Raw genomic sequence first — 20000 nt, 5'->3', positions numbered from 1 at the left:
GGTGGAGGAGTGCTCGAGGACCATGCGACGGTGTATCGGAGAACCGGCGAGTAGTTTTTTTTTCTCTCCTCTCTCTCTATCTCAGTGCTGCTCTGCGTTGGCCTTTTCCCTCTCGTTTAAATTTTAAGCCAGCAGACCAGGCTTAAAGCACACCCTCCCCCAGTTAAAGGGAGGGGGGGGGGGGTGTACATCAGGCCGGGGGCTCTCCAGCCTGAGAGAATGAGGGAGGAATGTGGCAGGGCGGAGGGCGGGGCCGGGTCGTGATTATACACACCCGGTCACTTATCAGGCTAATCAAGCCTCCGAGAGGGATAAAGGCCGATGGCAGACGGTGGTGCGACGAGAGAGAGATAGTTTACAGACATGTCCGTCATGTGTGTGTTTGTCTTTTGGTTTAAGTTATTCATTAAAATATTATTTATATTGCCAAACCGGTTCCCGCCTCCTTTCCCATCCTTGAACCATGTAACAGTCAATTTGATCTCATTCAAACTGATTGTCTGTCCTCTTACCTGAGAGACAGAGACACAAACCCTCATCAGACAATCTGAGACGTAATGGGAGAATTAAATTCCAGTCGCCATGGCTACCACATCACCCGAGGGCCAATCAGCCCAGAGACAGCAAAGCATGAAAGCGAGAGAGAAAATATAATAAAGATAAAACAGCTCAAACCAGTCTTAGATGGTTTGCTTGCCTTATCATGTATTTAAAAAAAAACAATTTGGGGTGGGGGGTGGGTGGGGGGGTGGTAACTGTTCTGAGACCAGTGCAGACAGACAGCACACTGGAGGTTAAGTCATGCACTAAATAGGGAGCAAGGGAGCATCCTATAGCTCTCTATAACTGTTCTGAGACCAGTGCAGACAGACAGCACACTGGAGGTTAAGTCATTCACTAAATAGGGAGCAAGGGTGCATCCTATAGCTCTCCTATAACTGTTCTGAGACCAGTGCAGACAGACAGCACACTGGAGGTTAAGTCATGCACTAAATAGGGAGCAAGGGAGCATCCTATATCTCTCCTATAACTGTTCTGAGACCAGTGCAGACAGACAGCACACTGGAGGTTAAGTCATTCACTAAATAGGGAGCACGGGAGCATCCTATATCTCTCCTATAACTGTTCTGAGACCAGTGCAGACCGACAGCACACTGGAGGTTAAGTAATGCACTAAATAGGGAGCAAGGAAGCATTCTATGGCTCTCCTATAACTGTTTTGAGACCAGTGCAGACAGACAGCACACTGGAGGTTAAGTCATGCACTAAATAGGGGGCAAGGGAGCATCCTATAGCTCTCCTATAACTGTTCTGAGACCAGTGCAGACAGACAGCATACTGGAGGTTAAGTCATTCACTAAATAGGGGGCAAGGGAGCATCCTATAGCTCTCCTATAACTGTTCTGAGACCAGTGCAGACAGACAGCACACTGGAGGTTAAGTCATTCACTAAATAGGGAGCAAGGGAGCATCCTATATCTCTCCTATAACTGTTCTGAGACCAGTGCAGACCGACAGCACACTGGAGGTTAAGTAATGCACTAAATAGGGAGCAAGGAAGCATTCTATGGCTCTCCTATAACTGTTTTGAGACCAGTGCAGACAGACAGCACACTGGAGGTTAAGTCATGCACTAAATAGGGGGCAAGGGAGCATCCTATAGCTCTCCTATAACTGTTCTGAGACCAGTGCAGACAGACAGCACACTGGAGGTTAAGTCATTCACTAAATAGGGAGCAAGGGAGCATCCTATAGCTCTCCTATAACTGTTCTGAGACCAGTGCAGACAGACAGCACACTGGAGGTTAAGTCATTCACTAAATAGAGAGAAAGGGTGCATCCTATAGCTCTCCTATAACTTTTCTGAGACCAGTGCAGACAGACAGCACACTGGAGGTTAAGTCATGCACTAAATAGGGAGCAAGGGAGCATCCTATAGCTCTCTATAACTGTTCTGAGACCAGTGCAGACAGACAGCACACTGGAGGTTAAGTCATTCACTAAATAGGGAGCATTGGTGCATCCTATAGCTCTCCTATAACTGTTCTGAGACCAGTGCAGACAGACAGCACACTGGAGGTTAAGTCATGCACTAAATAGGGAGCAAGGGAGCATCCTATAGCTCTCCTATAACTGTTCTGAGACCAGTGCAGACAGACAGCACACTGGAGGTTAAGTCATTCACTAAATAGGGAGCAAGGGAGCATCCTATATCTCTCCTATAACTGTTCTGAGACCAGTGCAGACCGACAGCACACTGGAGGTTAAGTAATGCACTAAATAGGGAGCAAGGAAGCATTCTATGGCTCTCCTATAACTGTTTTGAGACCAGTGCAGACAGACAGCACACTGGAGGTTAAGTCATGCACTAAATAGGGGGCAAGGGAGCATCCTATAGCTCTCCTATAACTGTTCTGAGACCAGTGCAGACAGACAGCATACTGGAGGTTAAGTCATTCATTAAATAGGGGGCAAGGGAGCATCCTATAGCTCTCCTATAACTGTTCTGAGACCAGTGCAGACAGACGGCACACTGGAGGTTAAGTCATGCGCTAAATAGGGAGCAAGGGAGCATCCTATAGCTCTCCTATAACTGTTCTGAGACCAGTGCAGACAGACAGCACACTGGACGTTAAGTCATTCACTAAATAGGGAGCAAGGGAGCATCCTATAGCTCTCCTATAACTGTTCTGAGACCAGTGCAGACAGACAGCACACTGGAGGTTAAGTCATGCACTAAATAGGGAGCAAGGGAGCATCCTATAGCTCTCCTATAACTGTTCTGAGACCAGTGCAGACAGACGGCACACTGGAGGTTAAGTCATTCACTAAATAAGGAGCAAGGGAGCATCCTATAGCTCTCCTATAACTGTTCTGAGACCAGTGCAGACAGACAGCACACTGGAGGTTAAGTCATGCACTAAATAGGGAGCAAGGGAGCATCCTATAGTTCTCCTATAACTGTTCTGACACCAGTGCAGACAGACAGCACACTGGAGGTTAAGTCATGCACTAAATAGGGAGCAAGGGTGCATCCTATAGCTCTCCAATAACTGTTCTGAGACCAGTGCAGACAGACAGCACACTGGAGGTTAAGTCATGCACTGAATAGGGAGCAAGGGAGCATCCTATAGCTCTCCTATAACTGTTCTGAGACAAGTGCCGACAGACAGCACACTGGAGGTTAAGTCATGCACTAAATAGGGAGCAAGGGTGCATCCTATAGCTCTCCAATAACTGTTCTGAGACCAGTGCAGACAGACAGCACACTGGAGGTTAAGTCATGCACTAAATAGGGAGCAAGGGTGCATCCTATAGCTCTCCAATAACTGTTCTGAGACCAGTGCAGACAGACAGCACACTGGAGGTTAAGTCATGCACTAAATAGGGAGCAAGGGAGCATCCTATAGCTCTCCTATAACTGTTCTGAGACCAGTGCAGACAGACAGCACACTGGAGGTTAAGTCATTCACTAAATAGGGAGCAAGGGAGCATTCTATATCTCTCCTATAACTGTTCTGAGACCAGTGCAGACAGACAGCACACTGGAGGTTAAGTAATGCACTAAATAGGGAGCAAGGAAGCATTCTATGGCTCTCCAATAACTGTTCTGAGACCAGTGCAGACAGACAGCACACTGGAGGTTAAGTCATGCACTAAATAGGGAGCAAGGGTGCATCCTATAGCTCTCCTATAACTGTTCTGAGACCTGTGCAGACAGACAGCACACTGGAGGTTAAGTCATGCACTAAATAGGGAGCAAGGGAGCATCCTATAGCTCTCCTATAACTGTTCTGAGACCAGTGCAGACAGACAGCACACTGGAGGTTAAGTAATGCACTAAATAGGGAGCAAGGAAGCATTCTATGGCTCTCCTATAACTGTTTTGAGACCAGTGCAGACAGACAGCACACTGGAGGTTAAGTCATGCACTAAATAGGGGGCAAGGGAGCATCCTATAGCTCTCCTATAACTGTTCTGAGACCAGTGCAGACAGACGGCACACTGGAGGTTAAGTCATGCGCTAAATAGGGAGCAAGGGAGCATCCTATAGCTCTCCTATAACTGTTCTGAGACCAGTGCAGACAGACAGCACACTGGAGGTTAAGTCATTCACTAAATAGGGAGCAAGGGAGCATCCTATAGCTCTCCTATAACTGTTCTGAGACCAGTGCAGACAGACAGCACACTGGAGGTTAAGTCATGCACTAAATAGGGAGCAAGGGTGCATCCTATAGCTCTCCTATAACTGTTCTGAGACCAGTGCAGACAGACAGCACACTGGAGGTTAAGTCATGCACTAAATAGGGAGCAAGGGAGCATCCTATAGCTCTCCTATAACTGTTCTGAGACCAGTGCAGACAGACGGCACACTGGAAGTTAAGTCATTCACTAAATAGTGAGCAAGGGAGCATCCTATAGCTCTCCTATAACTGTTCTGAGACCAGTGCAGACAGACAGCACACTGGAGGTTAAGTCATTCACTAAATAGGGAACAAGGGAGCATCCTATAACTGTTCTGAGACCAGTGCAGACAGACAGCACACTGGAGGTTAAGTCATGCACTAAATAGGGAGCAAGGGAGCATCCTATAGCTCTCCTATAACTGTTCTGAGACCAGTGCAGACAGACAGCACACTGGAGGTTAAGTCATGCACTAAATAGGGAGCAAGGGAGCATCCTATAGCTCTCCTATAACTGTTCTGACACCAGTGCAGACAGACAGCACACTGGAGGTTAAGTCATGCACTAAATAGGGAGCAAGGGAGCATCCTATAGCTCTCCTATAACTGTTCTGACACCAGTGCGGACAGACAGAACTTCTCTCTCTCCATCTCCTTCTCCAGAGGAATCTCCTCACGGCCAACAGCAACATGAGCGTGTAGGTTCCAATCGTAACCCTGAGCAGCTCAGTTTGTATGAACAAGGGGGAGAGCGATGATTAATTAAGGGCTCTAATCAGAACGAGAATGTCATGACATCCATAAAATGACAGCAGGAATGACTTCTGGAGAGAGGGACGGAAAAACGGAAGGGAGAAATGTTGATGCAGAACAGCGAAAGACGATGACCAAGACCCAACATGGGTCCAAGCCATTAAATCGTACTTTTTTACGACAGCAGCTGCCACTATGAACTGTATCTCAATGGTAGTCTGGGTCGGGGAACAAAATGCATATTGAATGTCACCACTTGCTAAAGAAAAAATACTCTAATAACACTTCTTAAACCGCCTGCTCAACTCTAGTACTGAGATTATGAGCTAAATCCGAGAGGGAATTGATTCAGAACAGAACGAGTCCGGACTACACAGCAGATGATTCATTTGATGGCTGAATGAGTCAGTGTCTCCACTGCATACTAATAATCACACACTGTAAAGTGCACTGACGAAGGGAAATCAGAGCTCATGAATCGAGAACAATGCATGTGTGAGCACGGACTGTTTAACAGCCGTCCATCCGCTTCCACAAACTGTGAGCGAGGCTTGTTGACACTGCGAAACATATTTCTGTCGGCACTTCATCAGTATGCTCAGACGGCACTGGGTGGTAAATGCTAGTTAAAATAATTAACTGTCACATGGTTTGCTTTAACCCAAACAGACTCACGCGCCTCTTAACCGTCTGTGTGTTAGTGTGAGTGTGTGTGTTAGTGTGAGTGTGTGTTAGTGTGAGTGTGTGTGTTTGTGTGAGTGTGTGTGTGTGTGTGTGTGTGTTAGTGTGAGTGTGTGTGTGTGTGTGTGTGTTAGTGTGAGTGTGTGTGTGTGTGTGTGTGTTAGTGTGAGTGTGTGTGTGTGTGTGTTAGTGTGAGTGTGTGTGTGTGTGTGTGTGTTAGTGTGAGTGTGTGTGTGTGTGTGTGTGTTAGTGAGTGTGTGTGTGTGTGTGTGTGTGTTAATGTGTGTGTGTGTGTGTTAGTGTGAGTTAGCGTGAGTGTGTGTGTTAGTGTGTGTGTTTGTGTGTGTGTGTGTGTGTGTGTGTGTGTGTGTGTGTGTGTGTGTGTGTGTGAGTGTGTGTGTTAGTGTGTGTGTGTGAGTGTGTGTGTGTGTGTAAGTGTGTGTGTGTTAGCGTGTGTGTGTTTGTTAGTGTGATCATATGACATGTTCATCTACACATCTGTCTGTCCATCCTGTCTGTCTGTCTATCTGTCTGTCTGTCTGTCTGTGTCTGTCTATCTGTCTGTCTGTCTGTCTATCTATCTTTATCCATCTGTCCATCCGTCTGTCCGTCCGTCTGACCATCCATCCATCCATCCTGTCTGTCTGTCTGTCTGTCTATCTATCTTTATCCATCAATCCTGTCTGTCTGTCCGTCCGTCGTCCATCTGACCATCCATCCTGTCTGTCTATCTATCTGTCTGTCTGTCTATCGATCTTTATCTATCCATTCTGTCTGTCTGTCTATCTTTATCCATCCATCTATCTGTCTGTCTGTCTGTCTGTCTGTCTGTCTGTCTATCCATCCATCCATCCATTCTATCTGTATGTCTGTCTGTCTGTCTGTCTGTCTGTCTGTCTGTCTGTCTATCCATCCATCCATCCATTCTATCTGTATGTCTGTCTGTCTGTCTTTCATATTTTCCCAAAGTAGCAGTGCTGTAACAGCCACAGACATTGAGGTCCCCAAGTGACAAATCTTTAGTTTTGTAGTAGACAAATGTGTTTTTGTTTAATGGTCGATCATCAAGCTTCTGTATAATGTGCTTGCAAAGCACAAACAGTCTATTCACTGAGAGTCTGATGCTTATTGCACATCAAACTGAAAAGCAATTGCAAACACAGGCAATAAACAACTGAATGCCTAAATTAATCCTAAAACAAATAAATAAAATAAAGCGAGTCAGGTGCACAGTCCTACCAAAGTTTACCCGGTTAGTGGCATCAAATCGTAGATGGTTTCCCAACATCCGATTCCCTCTCACACTCATGCTCTTAATCACCTGGTAATGAGGCAACAGTCATGAATGATGCTGTCTTCGACAAACACGCCTCTCTCCTCCAGTGTGTGTACGGGACGCTGCTCGTGAATCCAGGACAGTTTAAAAGATGGGTCGAGGTAAGAGGTTGTGCACTGAAGGGGCAGACGGTCACCGCGGAACACCAGCTGTCTCTGAGACGGTATAAGCTGCAGGACGGGGAGCTCCAGAGGACCATCTACAATACAGAGCCAATACACACACAGGTTAATCGCATTACTCCGACACATCCTATATATGTGTTATTAATCAGCTATAACATAAACATTAACATCATATAACAACTCACGACTGTAACTATTATTTCAGGTCTTCGCCAGGGTTTCTCGTGTACATATTAAACAAACTAATACATATACTGACTGTGTACAGATTGAAATGTAATTGCTGTCGACTAATATCGCATGCCACTTTAGTCAGAGTCATAGAGAACGATGAATGAATTTGACATGATGAAATATTGACTTAAATTGCACAAGAGAAAAGAAAAAAAGAACAAAAAGAAGAAAGAACAACAGCATTTTATAAAGTATACTTTTGTGTTCCACAGAAGAAAGAACGTCACAGGTTTGGAACAACATGAGGGTGAGTAAATGATGACTTATATTTAAGGACTACAAGTAATGGGGGTCTGTGGGTATCTGAGCGAGTATTGATGCTGACTATCACTCCTGGAGTCGTGAGTTTGAATCCAGTGCGTGCTGAGTGACTCCAGCCAGGTCTCCTTAGCAACCAAATTGGCCCGGTTGCTAGGGAGGGTAGAGTCACATGGGGTAACCTCCTCGTGGTGGTAATTAGTGGTTCTCTCAATGGGGCGTGTGGTGAGTTGTGTGTGGATCGTGGAGAGTAGGATGAGCCTCCACATGCTGTGAGTCTCCGCGGTGTCATGCACAACGAGTCACGTGAGTCAAGTGGAGGCAACTGAGATTCGTCCTCCACCACCTGGATTGAGGTGAGTAACCGCGCCACCGTGAGGGCCTGGTTCCAAACGACCGAGACGTCGGTGACAGCAAGGCAGGCCGGTTCGGTCGCCGCCCCTCGGACACAGGGCAGGTCCAGACAGGCCTGGTGGTCCGGCCAGGCAGGAGAACGTAACGTTAGGCCGGACGCAAGTGTTGCCGGCCGGACAGACTCTTCCACACCCCCCCCTGATCGACAGGAGTACGTGACGCGCCAGGGGCAAGCCCCTGCCCGGTCGTTTTTCGGCCGCTTTGGGCAGCGAGTTCCTCCCCGCTCAGCACGTCACGTACTGTCAGTTTCTTGTTATCTCCATTGAAAGTGTGTGTGTGTGTGTGTGTGTGTGTGTGTGTGTCCTCAGGGATCTCTCCAACAACCGGATTGGCTGTTTCTCTCCTGATATGTTTCTCGACCTCGAACCTTCTCAGCCCGAACCCCCTCCTTGGAAGACACAGACGGTTGCTCTACTGCAGCGGCACGAGCGCGGTGGCCGCAGCGGGAACCCCGTGGGCCTCCTCGGCTCGTCCGCCGCGTCCCCGCGGCCCCGAGAAACACAGCTTTCCCGGTTACGTGGCTCCAGGCCCATACCCCCTCACGAATAGCCACGAGGATGGTCCGCCTTCGCGCCCCTATGAGCGGCCGCGTTTTCCCCGCACCTCACCGGGCGGGGGGCGCGAGACCCATGTGTAGGACCCCCAGCGCGTTTACACCCTCTCCCGAAATGACTTTGTTGTTTTTGACACTTTCAGCACGTTCCTCCAGGCCCTTTGTGCTATTCTAAGCTCCAGAGGTGTCGCGCACCTCGGATAACATATTTTGCACGACCCTGGGAATAACCGCCTCTCCCGACAGGCCTCTCTCCGGAAGCGGTCCGTTCCAAAACGGATAACACGATTTAAATATAAAATAAACAAACGAGTCCCTTTAAGTCTCGTATGAACAGACACAAACTATCGCTAAAAGTTGTTCCGCTCTGATTAGAAAAAACAATAACAGCATACATGTTTGGAACGGCATGAGGGTGAGTAAACGATGACAGAACTTTCATTTTTGCATGAACTATTTAACCTTTAACCAAAGCTGTGTGTTTATCTGACCTGAGACACAAGCGGGAGGACAGAAGCATGTATATTTAAAATCTCAAGAGAATTAGCAGATATTGCTTTTTATTGTGTTTCTGTGGCTTTAATCATGTCCTCTGTGCAAATATTGTGAAACTAAAGCTCATGCCCCTGTTATTGCGATCTTGCAACACACATGCAAAGTGTCTTCAGGACAAATAAACATTTGGGATCTTTATGCAGAAGTCAGCGTTCCTCAGCATTCTCTACACGTCTCAAGGAAACAGGATGTGTCCATATAAGGGTGTTCGACTTCGGACACTTTTAGCGCTGTGGACCTCTAGAAAGTAAAGTCCCGTTCACACTCTCACTCGTTTATTGAATTAGTCTACTGACAATGACCAACAGTGTGTTCATGCATCACAGGACATTTCTGTTCATGTTCTGGAAATGACATTTTAATGCGCAGCTCCTTTGTGTGGCTAATGCTAATTTCATTGCTAACATTTTATGTGCACTTAATACACACAATTAAACAATATTTACACTCTTTTTTGGCATAATTTGATTGGAAATGACACCACAGTCATGTCTATATAATCCCATAATAAATATTGAAATATCTTGTTTATTTCACTCTTTATTTAGATGATTATGGTTTAAAACATGAATTAATTTCTATTTTTATTATGGATTTTCATTTGAAAAGTACCAAAAATAAATTATGAAGGTCTGATACAAAGATTTCAATTCAGTTTTAATGAGACCGGATAAATTGATTTGAGGACCTGATTTGAATAGAATTGACAAGTCAATATTAATTTCATGCTGACTTTTAAGTCATCCCAAACATGGTCAGAAATGAATGCTGGCATATATGACTCCGGTATTTAACATATGATAGCAAAATATGCCCCTATAATGAATTCCATCGTGTATTATTTCAAACATCTGATGTATTTATCTTGATTAGTTTTCAATATTTATACTCTAGGTATAAGCACTTAAAATATTTGGTCTAATTAATCAGACTGAGAATCTGTTACTGAATTGAAGTATATAATGTAAAAGGAAGAGACATCGTTTATTTTACATGTTCAGAAAAAAGCCCACAAAAGGGCAAACAATTATTATTATTATTATTATTATTATTATATATTATTATTATTATTATTAAACAAAATTGGGATTTAAATGTATTATTAAATTCTCAAAACATATATTTTTTAATAAATATATATATATATACACACACACACACACACACATACATACATACACACACACACACACACACACATACATACATACACACACACATATATATATATAGAATATAACAGAATATATATAATAGAATAGAATATATATATATATAATAGAATAGAATATATATAATAGAATAGAATAGAATATATGTATATAGAATAGAATATATATATATATAATAGAATATATATATATATAATAGAATAGAATATATATATATAATAAAATAGAATAGAATATATATATATAATAGAATAGAATAGAACAGAATATATAGAATAGAATAGAATATATATATATATATATAGAATAGAATATATATATATATATATATATATAATATATATATATATATATATATAATATATATATATATATATATAGAATAGAATAGAATATATATATATATATAGAATAGAATAGAACAGAATATATAGAATAGAATAGAATATATATATATAGAATAGAATATATATATATAATAGAATAGAATATATATATATAATAGAATATATATATATAATAGAATAGAATATATATATAAAATAGAATAGAATATATATATATAATAGAATAGAATATATATATATATAATAGAATATATATATATAATAGAATAGAATATATATATATAAATAGAATAGAATATATATATATAGAATAGAATATATATATAATAGAATAGAATATATATATATATAATAGAATAGAATATATATATATAATAAAATAGAATAGAATATATATATAATAGAATAGAATAGAACAGAATATATAGAATAGAATAGAATATATATATATATATAGAATAGAATAGAATATATATAGAATAGAATATATATATATATATAGAATAGAATAGAACAGAATATATAGAATAGAATAGAATATATATATATAGAATAGAATATATATATATATATATATATATATATATATATATATATATATAATAGAATAGAATAGATATAGATAATAGAATAGAATAGAATAGAATATATATATAGAATAGAATATATATATATATAATAGAATAGAATATATATATATAATAAAATAGAATAGAATATATATATAATAGAATAGAATAGAACAGAATATATAGAATAGAATAGAATATATATATATATATATAGAATAGAATAGAATATATATATATAATAGAATAGAATATATATATAAAATAGAATAGAATATATATATATAGAATAGAATATATATATAATAGAATAGAATATATATATATATATAATAGAATAGAATATATATATATAATAAAATAGAATAGAATATATATATAATAGAATAGAATAGAACAGAATATATAGAATAGAATAGAATATATATATATATATATATATAGAATAGAATAGAATATATATAGAATAGAATATATATATATATATATATAGAATAGAATATATATATATATATATATATATATATATATATATATATATATATATATATATATATATATATATATATATATATATAGAATAGAATAGATATAGATAATAGAATAGAATAGAATAGAATATATATATAGAATAGAATATATATATATATATATATATATAATAGAATAGAATATATATATAGAATAGAATAGAATATATATATATATATAAAATAAAATAGAATATATATATAATAGAATAGAATAGAACAGAATATATAGAATAGAATAGAATATATATATATAGAATAGAATAGAATATATATATATATATATATATATATAGAATAGAATAGAACAGAATATATAGAATAGAATAGAATATATATATATAGAATAGAATATATATATATATATATATATATATATATATATATATATATATATATATATATATATATATATATATATATATATAATAGAATAGAATAGATATATATAATAGAATATATATATAATAGAATAGAATACATATATATATATATAGAATATAAATATATACAGTATAATAGAATAGAATATATATATAGAATAGAATATATATATATAATAAAATAGAATAGAACAGAATATATAGAATAGAATATATATATATAATAGAATAGAATACATATATATATATAATACAATAGAATATATATATATAGAATAGAATATATATATATATAGAATAGAATAGAACAGAATATATAGAATAGAATAGAATAGAATAGAATAGTATAGAATATAAATATATATATAAGATTACTCAATTACATTTGATGGAATTTTGTTCTGAATTTGAAATGCGTGATTCTTAAAACTATAATTTATTTGTCTGAAGGAAAAGTGCATTTCTGGCACTGAACCAGCAAACTCTCTTCACTTCAGAGGGAGATTCATGCAGCATATGCAGCAGTGTCATTGCCGCGTCCCTCTGTGACTTCTGCGCATCTTTAATTTATTTCTTGTCGCTCTCTCACCAGACGAAAGCACAAGTTAGCATTCCGGCCCCCGAGGGCCCCACACCAACTCCTCCACACCGCAGACGCACAGCAGCGTTTCTGAGCCAAAGTAAATTACACAGTCAGCCACACGGCGGCACATATCATAACAGCAGCACTCCTGAGAGATACATGATAATACACGAGGAGGAGGAGGAAGGGCTTTCTTCATCACCGCCAGCACAGACTGCTGTAGATCCCACCTGATGAGCACCTGATCTGGGCAGGAGGACACCACAAAGGAAGACGACCCACAAGTGCAAATAAAGCGTGGTGAACGCATCTGTAATGACTGAACGGCTGGCTTCAGTTTCAGATGCTTCTTATCACAAGAACAAGAAAAGACATCATGGACTGTCTCGGTGTCTACACTGCCACATGCCTACGTTTGAACATGGAGCTGGAGTTATCCTTAAATTATCCCAATTTAGGTTCTTACAATCTCACAAACTTAATAGTCTTACCGCAGGTGAGCTGCTGTTCGTGAAGGCTGCAGAACTCCAGTCCGTGCAGACGGGTCGGATATGCACACACGGTTTCATTCCCCAAATGTACTGAGTGAGTTCTGACCCATAACATTAACCAATGCAGCTGACAATCACAGAACAGATACTCTGAGCCGAAGTTCCTGTGAGAACAACAAAACACAAACAAATAGCCACGCCCCAAACTCAGTCACGCCATTGCTTAAGTCACTGTTTCATTGTCGGGCCGCTAAAAAAATATATATATATATTTTGCAATTCTGTTTTGTGCCACAAGAGTAGCAGTAATTACACACTTCCCCTTTAAACAGATGTATATGCATGTAGGAATTCATCTTACAGAACTCTCAGGGAAGGCAAGTGTGTGAACAGCCCCTCCGGTAGTGTGGAGAAAATATTCCCAGACAAATTCCTGAAAAAGACAAACAAACTTATCAGAGAAATTCATTTGAAGGCCAAACACATCCATCGCACAACAGAACAGTCAGCACATAAATTATTGAGAGAGAGAGACACAGAGAGAGAGAGAGACAGAGAGAGAGAGAGAGAGAGAGACACAGAGAGACACAGAGAGAGAGAGAGAGAGAGAGAGAGAGAGAGAGAGAGAGAGAGAGAGAGAGAGAGAGAGAGAGACAGAGAGAGAGAATTTTCACATTACTCACAGTTTTGAGAGGCGACCGAGGTCGAGAAACATATCAGGAGAGAAACAGCCAATCCGGTTGTTGGAGAGATCCCTGAGGACACACACACACACACACACACACACACACACTTTCAATGGAGATAACAAGAAACTGACAAGAAAGTGCCTCATAATGATATATTTGTGTATTACGACCATGTGGAGATCTGTCTAATTATGTATAGGCAAACACCCAATTCTGTTGTTGTGTTTTGGGAAGTACATCAGTGTGAATATTCCTATAGATTTCTTCAACATCACACATGTATTATCATATTATCTCCGACTACGTTTTTTGTAGGGTGGTGTTCGGCCATGCACAAGTCTCCACCACAATGCTACACTGTTGTTGTTGGTTGCCAAGGCATTGCTAGGTGGTTGCTTGGGTGTTCTGGTTTGTTGCTAGGGCATTGCTAGGTAGTTGCTAAGGTGTTCTGGGTGGTTGCTAGAGTGTTGTGCGTAGTTGCCAGGTCATTAATGGGTGGTTTCTAGGGAGTTCTGAATGGTTGCTAGGACTAGCTAGGTGGCTGCTAGGACACTGCAAAGTGTTTGGTGTTTTAGGTGGTTGCCAGGGCATTGATAGGTGGTTGCTATGGTGTTCTGGGTGGTTGCTAGTGCACTGCTGGTTGATTGCTAAGGTGTTATGAGTGGCTGCTAGGGCATTGCTAGGTGTTTTCTAGGTTGTTCTGGGTGGTTGCTAAGGAATTGCTAGGTGGTTGATAGGATGTTCTGGGTGACTACAAGAGCATCACTATGTGGTTGCTAAGGTAATGCAAGGTGTTTGATAGGGTGTTCAGAGTAGTTGCTAGTGCATTTTTAGGTGGTTTCTATGTTGTCGCTAGGGTGACTTGGCTGCTTGCTAAGGCATTGCTATGAGGTTGCAAGGGTGTAATGGGTGGTAGCTAGGGCATTACTAGGTGGTTGCTAGGATGATCTGGGTGGCTGTGAGGGCATTGCTAGGTGGTTGCTAGGGTGTTCTGAGTGGTTGCTAGTGCATTGCTAGGTGGTTGTATGGACATTGCAAGGGGGTTGCTAGGGTATTCTGGGAGGTTTCCAGGGCATTGATAGGTGGTTGCAAGGGTGTTCTGGCTGGTTGATAAGGCATTGCTATGTGGTTGCTCAGGTTTAATGGGTGGTTGCTAGGGAATTTTTAGGTGGTTGATAAGATGTTCTGGATGACTGTGAGAGCATTGCTAGGTAGTTGCTAGGGTGCTTTGGGAGGTTGCCAGGGCATTGCTAGGTGATTGCTTGAGTGTTAAGCATAACTAAGAACAGAGCAACTTCTGAGCAGTAACTATTCCCCCTGAAATTTGTTACTATATACAAACCACTTAAGTGCAAACCAAGCACTGCAGTCATGACTAAACACTCAGGAATATTTTCATTGTTCATCTTAATTATGCGGTCACCTGTGAATAGTTCAGAGACTGCAGAAAGATGTCGACAAACGTTAGATATGCCTGCCGGTAGTTTTCAATAACAGAGTGTTGGCAAGGGTTTATTAAATAATGAAGAACGAGTTAAATAATTGAGAGCATTTAACTGTTTCGGGACCCTTCAGGCAAATTAGGATGAAGTGCTTTGGGTGCTGAATTGTGATCATAGTAACTCTTTAATCACCCCTGCTTGAGTTTGAACCCACAACCAGTGTATTAACTGCTCAGATAGTTAACCATTTGGCAACCACTAGCACTGAACCCCAACTGGCGCTGTGTCTGTGCCCGCAGTAATGAGATACCTGCGTTGCTGCTCTGCAGTGGGTGAGGTTCGGTGCTGTAATCATGGGTTACGTGCTCTTAGATTAGTGCAGCAGTCCTGGACCAGCCGCTTAAATTATAACTGTACAGCAGGTGTGCTGACACACACACACACACACACACACACACACACACACACACACACACACACACACAAGCACACATCCACCATCAGCTGCTTCAATTCAGCCAACCAGCGGCACATTAACCATCCATGCAGTTCCTGTTTATCCCGCGCCATCTGTGTGTGTCTGAGCTCGTATGTTGAGTGTTTACGTCCAGTGAGATCTGCCTAAAGGACTCTTTACTATGACTGGAACTCCTTAAACCTCTGCTACAGTATTAAGTAAAAAATGTTAGTCCGTCGGATAAATGATAAAATGTTTGTAAGAAGGTATCTAGCTATAAATGTTAATGGTTTAAAAAAGTTAGAAAATAAGAAGCAATCAGTAGTTAAAGGAATATTCCGGGTTCAATACAAATTCAGCTCAATCGACAGCATTTGTAGCTTAATGTTGATTACAACAAAAATACATTTTGACTATATATTAAAAAAAAACTATATATATAAAAAAAACTATAAAAGCACTTACATTCATTCTTGTTAAAACTTGTGTCTTATTTTAGCTGTAAAGTTTTTATAGTCATTTTAGGGTTTATTGACATTACATCGTCATGGCAACAAAGTTGTTAAAATTGGCTATAACTTTATAACACAGATGCGTTTAGTAAGTGATTTTATCACACTAAATCATGTTAACACACATATTGTTTATGTCTTGTGTCTATACTTTTGTAACAGTGAGTATTTTAATGTTTACAGATTAAACCCCATTGACTTGCATTGGAAGTGTCTCACTGGAACACGCATTTGAGCTTTTTTATATATATTTTATCCCCTTTTCTCCCATTTGGAAGGCCCAATTCCCATTACTTAGTAGGTCCTTATGGTGGCGCGGTTACTCGCCTCAATCCGGGTGGCGGAGGACGAGTCTCAGTTGCCGCCGCTTCTGAGACGGTCAATCCGCGCATCTGATCACGTGACTCGTTGTGCATGACACCGCGGAGACTCACAGCATGTGGAGACTCATGCTACTCTCCACGATCCACACACAACTCACCACACGCCCCATTGAGAGAACCACTAATCACCACCACGAGGAGGTTACCCCATGTGACTATACCCTCCCTAGCAACCGGGTCAATTTGGTTGCTTAGGAGACTCACAGCATGTGGGGGCTCATGCTACTCTCCACGATCCACACACAACTCACCACACGCCCCATTGAGAGTGAGAATCACTAATCACCACCACGAGGAGGTTACCCCATGTGACTATACCCTCCCTAGCAACCGGGTCAATTTGGTTGCTTAGGAGACTCACAGCATGTGGGGCTCATGCTACTCTCCACGATCCACACACAACTCACCACACGCCCCATTGAGAGTGAGAATCACTAATCACCACCACGAGGAGGTTACCCCATGTGACTATACCCTCCCTAGCAACCGGGTCAATTTGGTTGCTTAGGAGACTCACAGCATGTGGGGGCTCATGCTACTCTCCACGATCCACACACAACTCACCACACGCCCCATTGAGAGAACCACTAATCACCACCACGAGGAGGTTACCCCATGTGACTACACTCCCTAGCAACCGGGCCAATTTGGTTGCTAAGGAGACTCACAGCATGTGGAGGCTCATGCTACTCTCCACGATCCACACACAACTCACCACACACCCCATTGAGAGCGAGAAACACTAATCACCACCACGAGGAGGTTACCCCATGTGACTCTACCCTCCCTAGCAACCGGGCCAATTTGGTTGCTAAGGAGACCTGAGTGGAGTCACTCAGCACGCCTTGGGATTCGAACTCACGACTCCAGGTGTGATAGTCAGCATCAATACTCGCTGAGATTCCCAGACTCTCAAATTTGTGCTTTTTTTTTAAGAAAGGGGACTTCTTAAAAAAAATGTGGAGGGACGGTCACATTTCTTTTTGTCAATATAATACCACAAATGGTGTCCATTGAGCTTAACTTGTTTTGAACCTGGAATATTCCTTTAAGAAGAATGTTTCACTGGATGCGGGTGTTCCAACAAAGCGTTTTGACCAGCAAACAAACACACACGCCATTGGTCAATCAAACAGATAGTCCCGCCCAAGGGCGTAGATTTGGCTTGAACATTGGAGCGTGAAGCGTTCACATATTTCCATTGATCATCGTACTTACAATCTCTTCAGAGTTGACAGACCATGAAATGCACCGATGGCGATTCTGCTAATGAGATTATTTCTGAGATCCCTGAAGACAAAGAGAGAAAGAGACATCAGTGAGAAAGATAAGACATACTGTAAAGGAGACGTCCATATGACTTGTCAACTATAATCTTGTGTAAGAAAATCCCAATATTTAACATTATTCACTGAAAAGAGAGATTCGTTCGATTATTCATGTATATTGTTTTCAATTGATTTTAATTGACAGTTTGTGCAACATATGTTAATAAGTTAATGCACTATGAACTAATGTGTGTTTTTATAAATTAACATTAACTAAGATTAATAAATGCAATTAAAAGAAACGTTCATCGTTAGTTCGTTAGTTCGTGACCTAATGCATAATAATTCAATCTATTTGTAAAGCGTTTACTTTCCATGCAACCTTTATAATTCATTTTTATAGATTCATTTATTCTACAAAATGTCTTTTTCTGAAGTTATTTATTTTTTGGTTTATTTCGTTTATATACTTTGTATTTAAATTGCATTTAAACATCCCATTCGTAACATAAAAAATAGTGTCACATTACTGCCGTAAAACAATGGAAGTCAATGGGGGTAAAATTTTGGAGGGTTTAAATGGCAGAAATGTGAAGTTTATAATTTTATAAAAGCACTCATGTATTATTTGAGCTGTAACGTTGTTTAAACACCCTAGCAACCACCTAGCAATGCACTAGCAACCACTTAGAACACCCTAGCAACCACCTAGCAATGCCCTCACAGCCACCCAGATCATCCTAGCAACCACCTAGTAATGCCCTAGCAACCACCCATTACACCCTTGCAACCTCATTAGCAATACTTAGCAAGCAGCCAGGGCACCCTAGCGACAACCTAGCAATACTCTGGCAACCTCCCAGAATACCCTAGCAATGTCCAAACTACCACCTAGCAATGTCCTCTCAGTCACCCAAAAAATCCTAGGAACCACCTAGCAATGACCTAGCAACCTCCCAGTACACCCTAGCAACCACCTAGCAATGCACTAACAACCACTGTGAACACCCTAGCAACCCCATTGACTTCCATTGTAAGTGTCACTCTGGAACACAATGCTGTCGATTGAGCTGAACCTGTAACCGTAAATTTATTGCATTGTTTGATCTCAAGTTACAAATCAAAATATTACTATTCTAGCCTACCTCATGCTTATATTGTATTTATTTATTTGTTTTTGTAATTTTCCCTCTGTTTCTCCCAATGTGGAATGCCCAATTCCCAATGTGCTCCAAGTCCTCATGGTGGCGTAGTGACTCGATTCAATCCGGGTGGCTTAGGACGAATCTCAGTTGCCTCCGTGTCTGAGACCGTCAATCCGCGCATCTCATCATGTGAGTGCGTTACCGTGGAGACGTAGTGCGTGTGGAGGCTTCACGCTATTCTCTATGGTCCACGCACAACTCACCACATGCCCCACCGAGAGCAAGAACCACATTATAGTGACCACGAGGAGGTTACCCCATGTGACTCTACCCTCCCTAGCAACCAGGCCAATTTGGTTGCCTAGGAGACCAGTCTGGTAGACTACATTCTGTAAGACATACAGAACTTTTATCTAAATGATTACAGAAAATAAAGACTTCATGGCCCCAATGGGCAAGAGAAATGTTAAATCAAATGACTTTAAGGAACAGAGATATTCTCTGTATAATTCGTAATGCTCTATAATCTTGATCAAGTATAATCTGTAGCCTAACTTCACTGATAAATCCACGTTTCTGGTCATACACAAATACAATATGTCAGTCATGTACCAAAACTGCCCCGAGTTCTGGCCCCTCTCACCCTCTGTACTAAAAATACACTTCATGACATCATAACGTGACCACTGGCTTTCCTCTGAGGCCAAAACAAACTTCCTGAAATTGTGTCCATTCGTTTCCTGCGTCTGGTGGGAGTGATGGGGCATGAAGGAGGACGGAGACCTTAAACGTCTGAGACACCTCTGCCGTCTTTACACAATGAGTCAAACAAACTGACATCTGCAGACGATCACAACATGGTGCTAATTTAACAAGATGCACCCATGATGTTTTACAATCCGTCTGTCTTGGAAGATTTTGTGAAGACATGAGCAG

The 20000-nt window shown here is 40.9% G+C and overlaps 1 protein-coding gene across 1 annotated transcript in view; it reads right to left on the bottom strand.

Annotated features, from left to right (window-relative positions):
• The window catches only part of LOC127617571 (adhesion G protein-coupled receptor A3-like), a 126495-nt gene that overhangs the window by 89794 nt on the left and 16701 nt on the right, over positions 1-20000 (bottom strand). Inside the window, 5 exon segments of the mRNA XM_052089545.1 lie at positions 6940-7153; positions 13169-13332; positions 13530-13601; positions 13852-13923; positions 17870-17941. Of these exon segments, the coding sequence (XP_051945505.1) occupies positions 6940-7153; positions 13169-13332; positions 13530-13601; positions 13852-13923; positions 17870-17941 (594 nt within the window).

The sequence above is a fragment of the Xyrauchen texanus genome, chromosome 24 (genome assembly GCF_025860055.1).
Source record: "Xyrauchen texanus isolate HMW12.3.18 chromosome 24, RBS_HiC_50CHRs, whole genome shotgun sequence".
NCBI lineage: Eukaryota > Metazoa > Chordata > Actinopteri > Cypriniformes > Catostomidae > Xyrauchen > Xyrauchen texanus.
The sequence above is the reverse complement of the archived record's forward strand: the minus strand, read 5'-3'. Positions and strand labels throughout refer to the sequence as shown.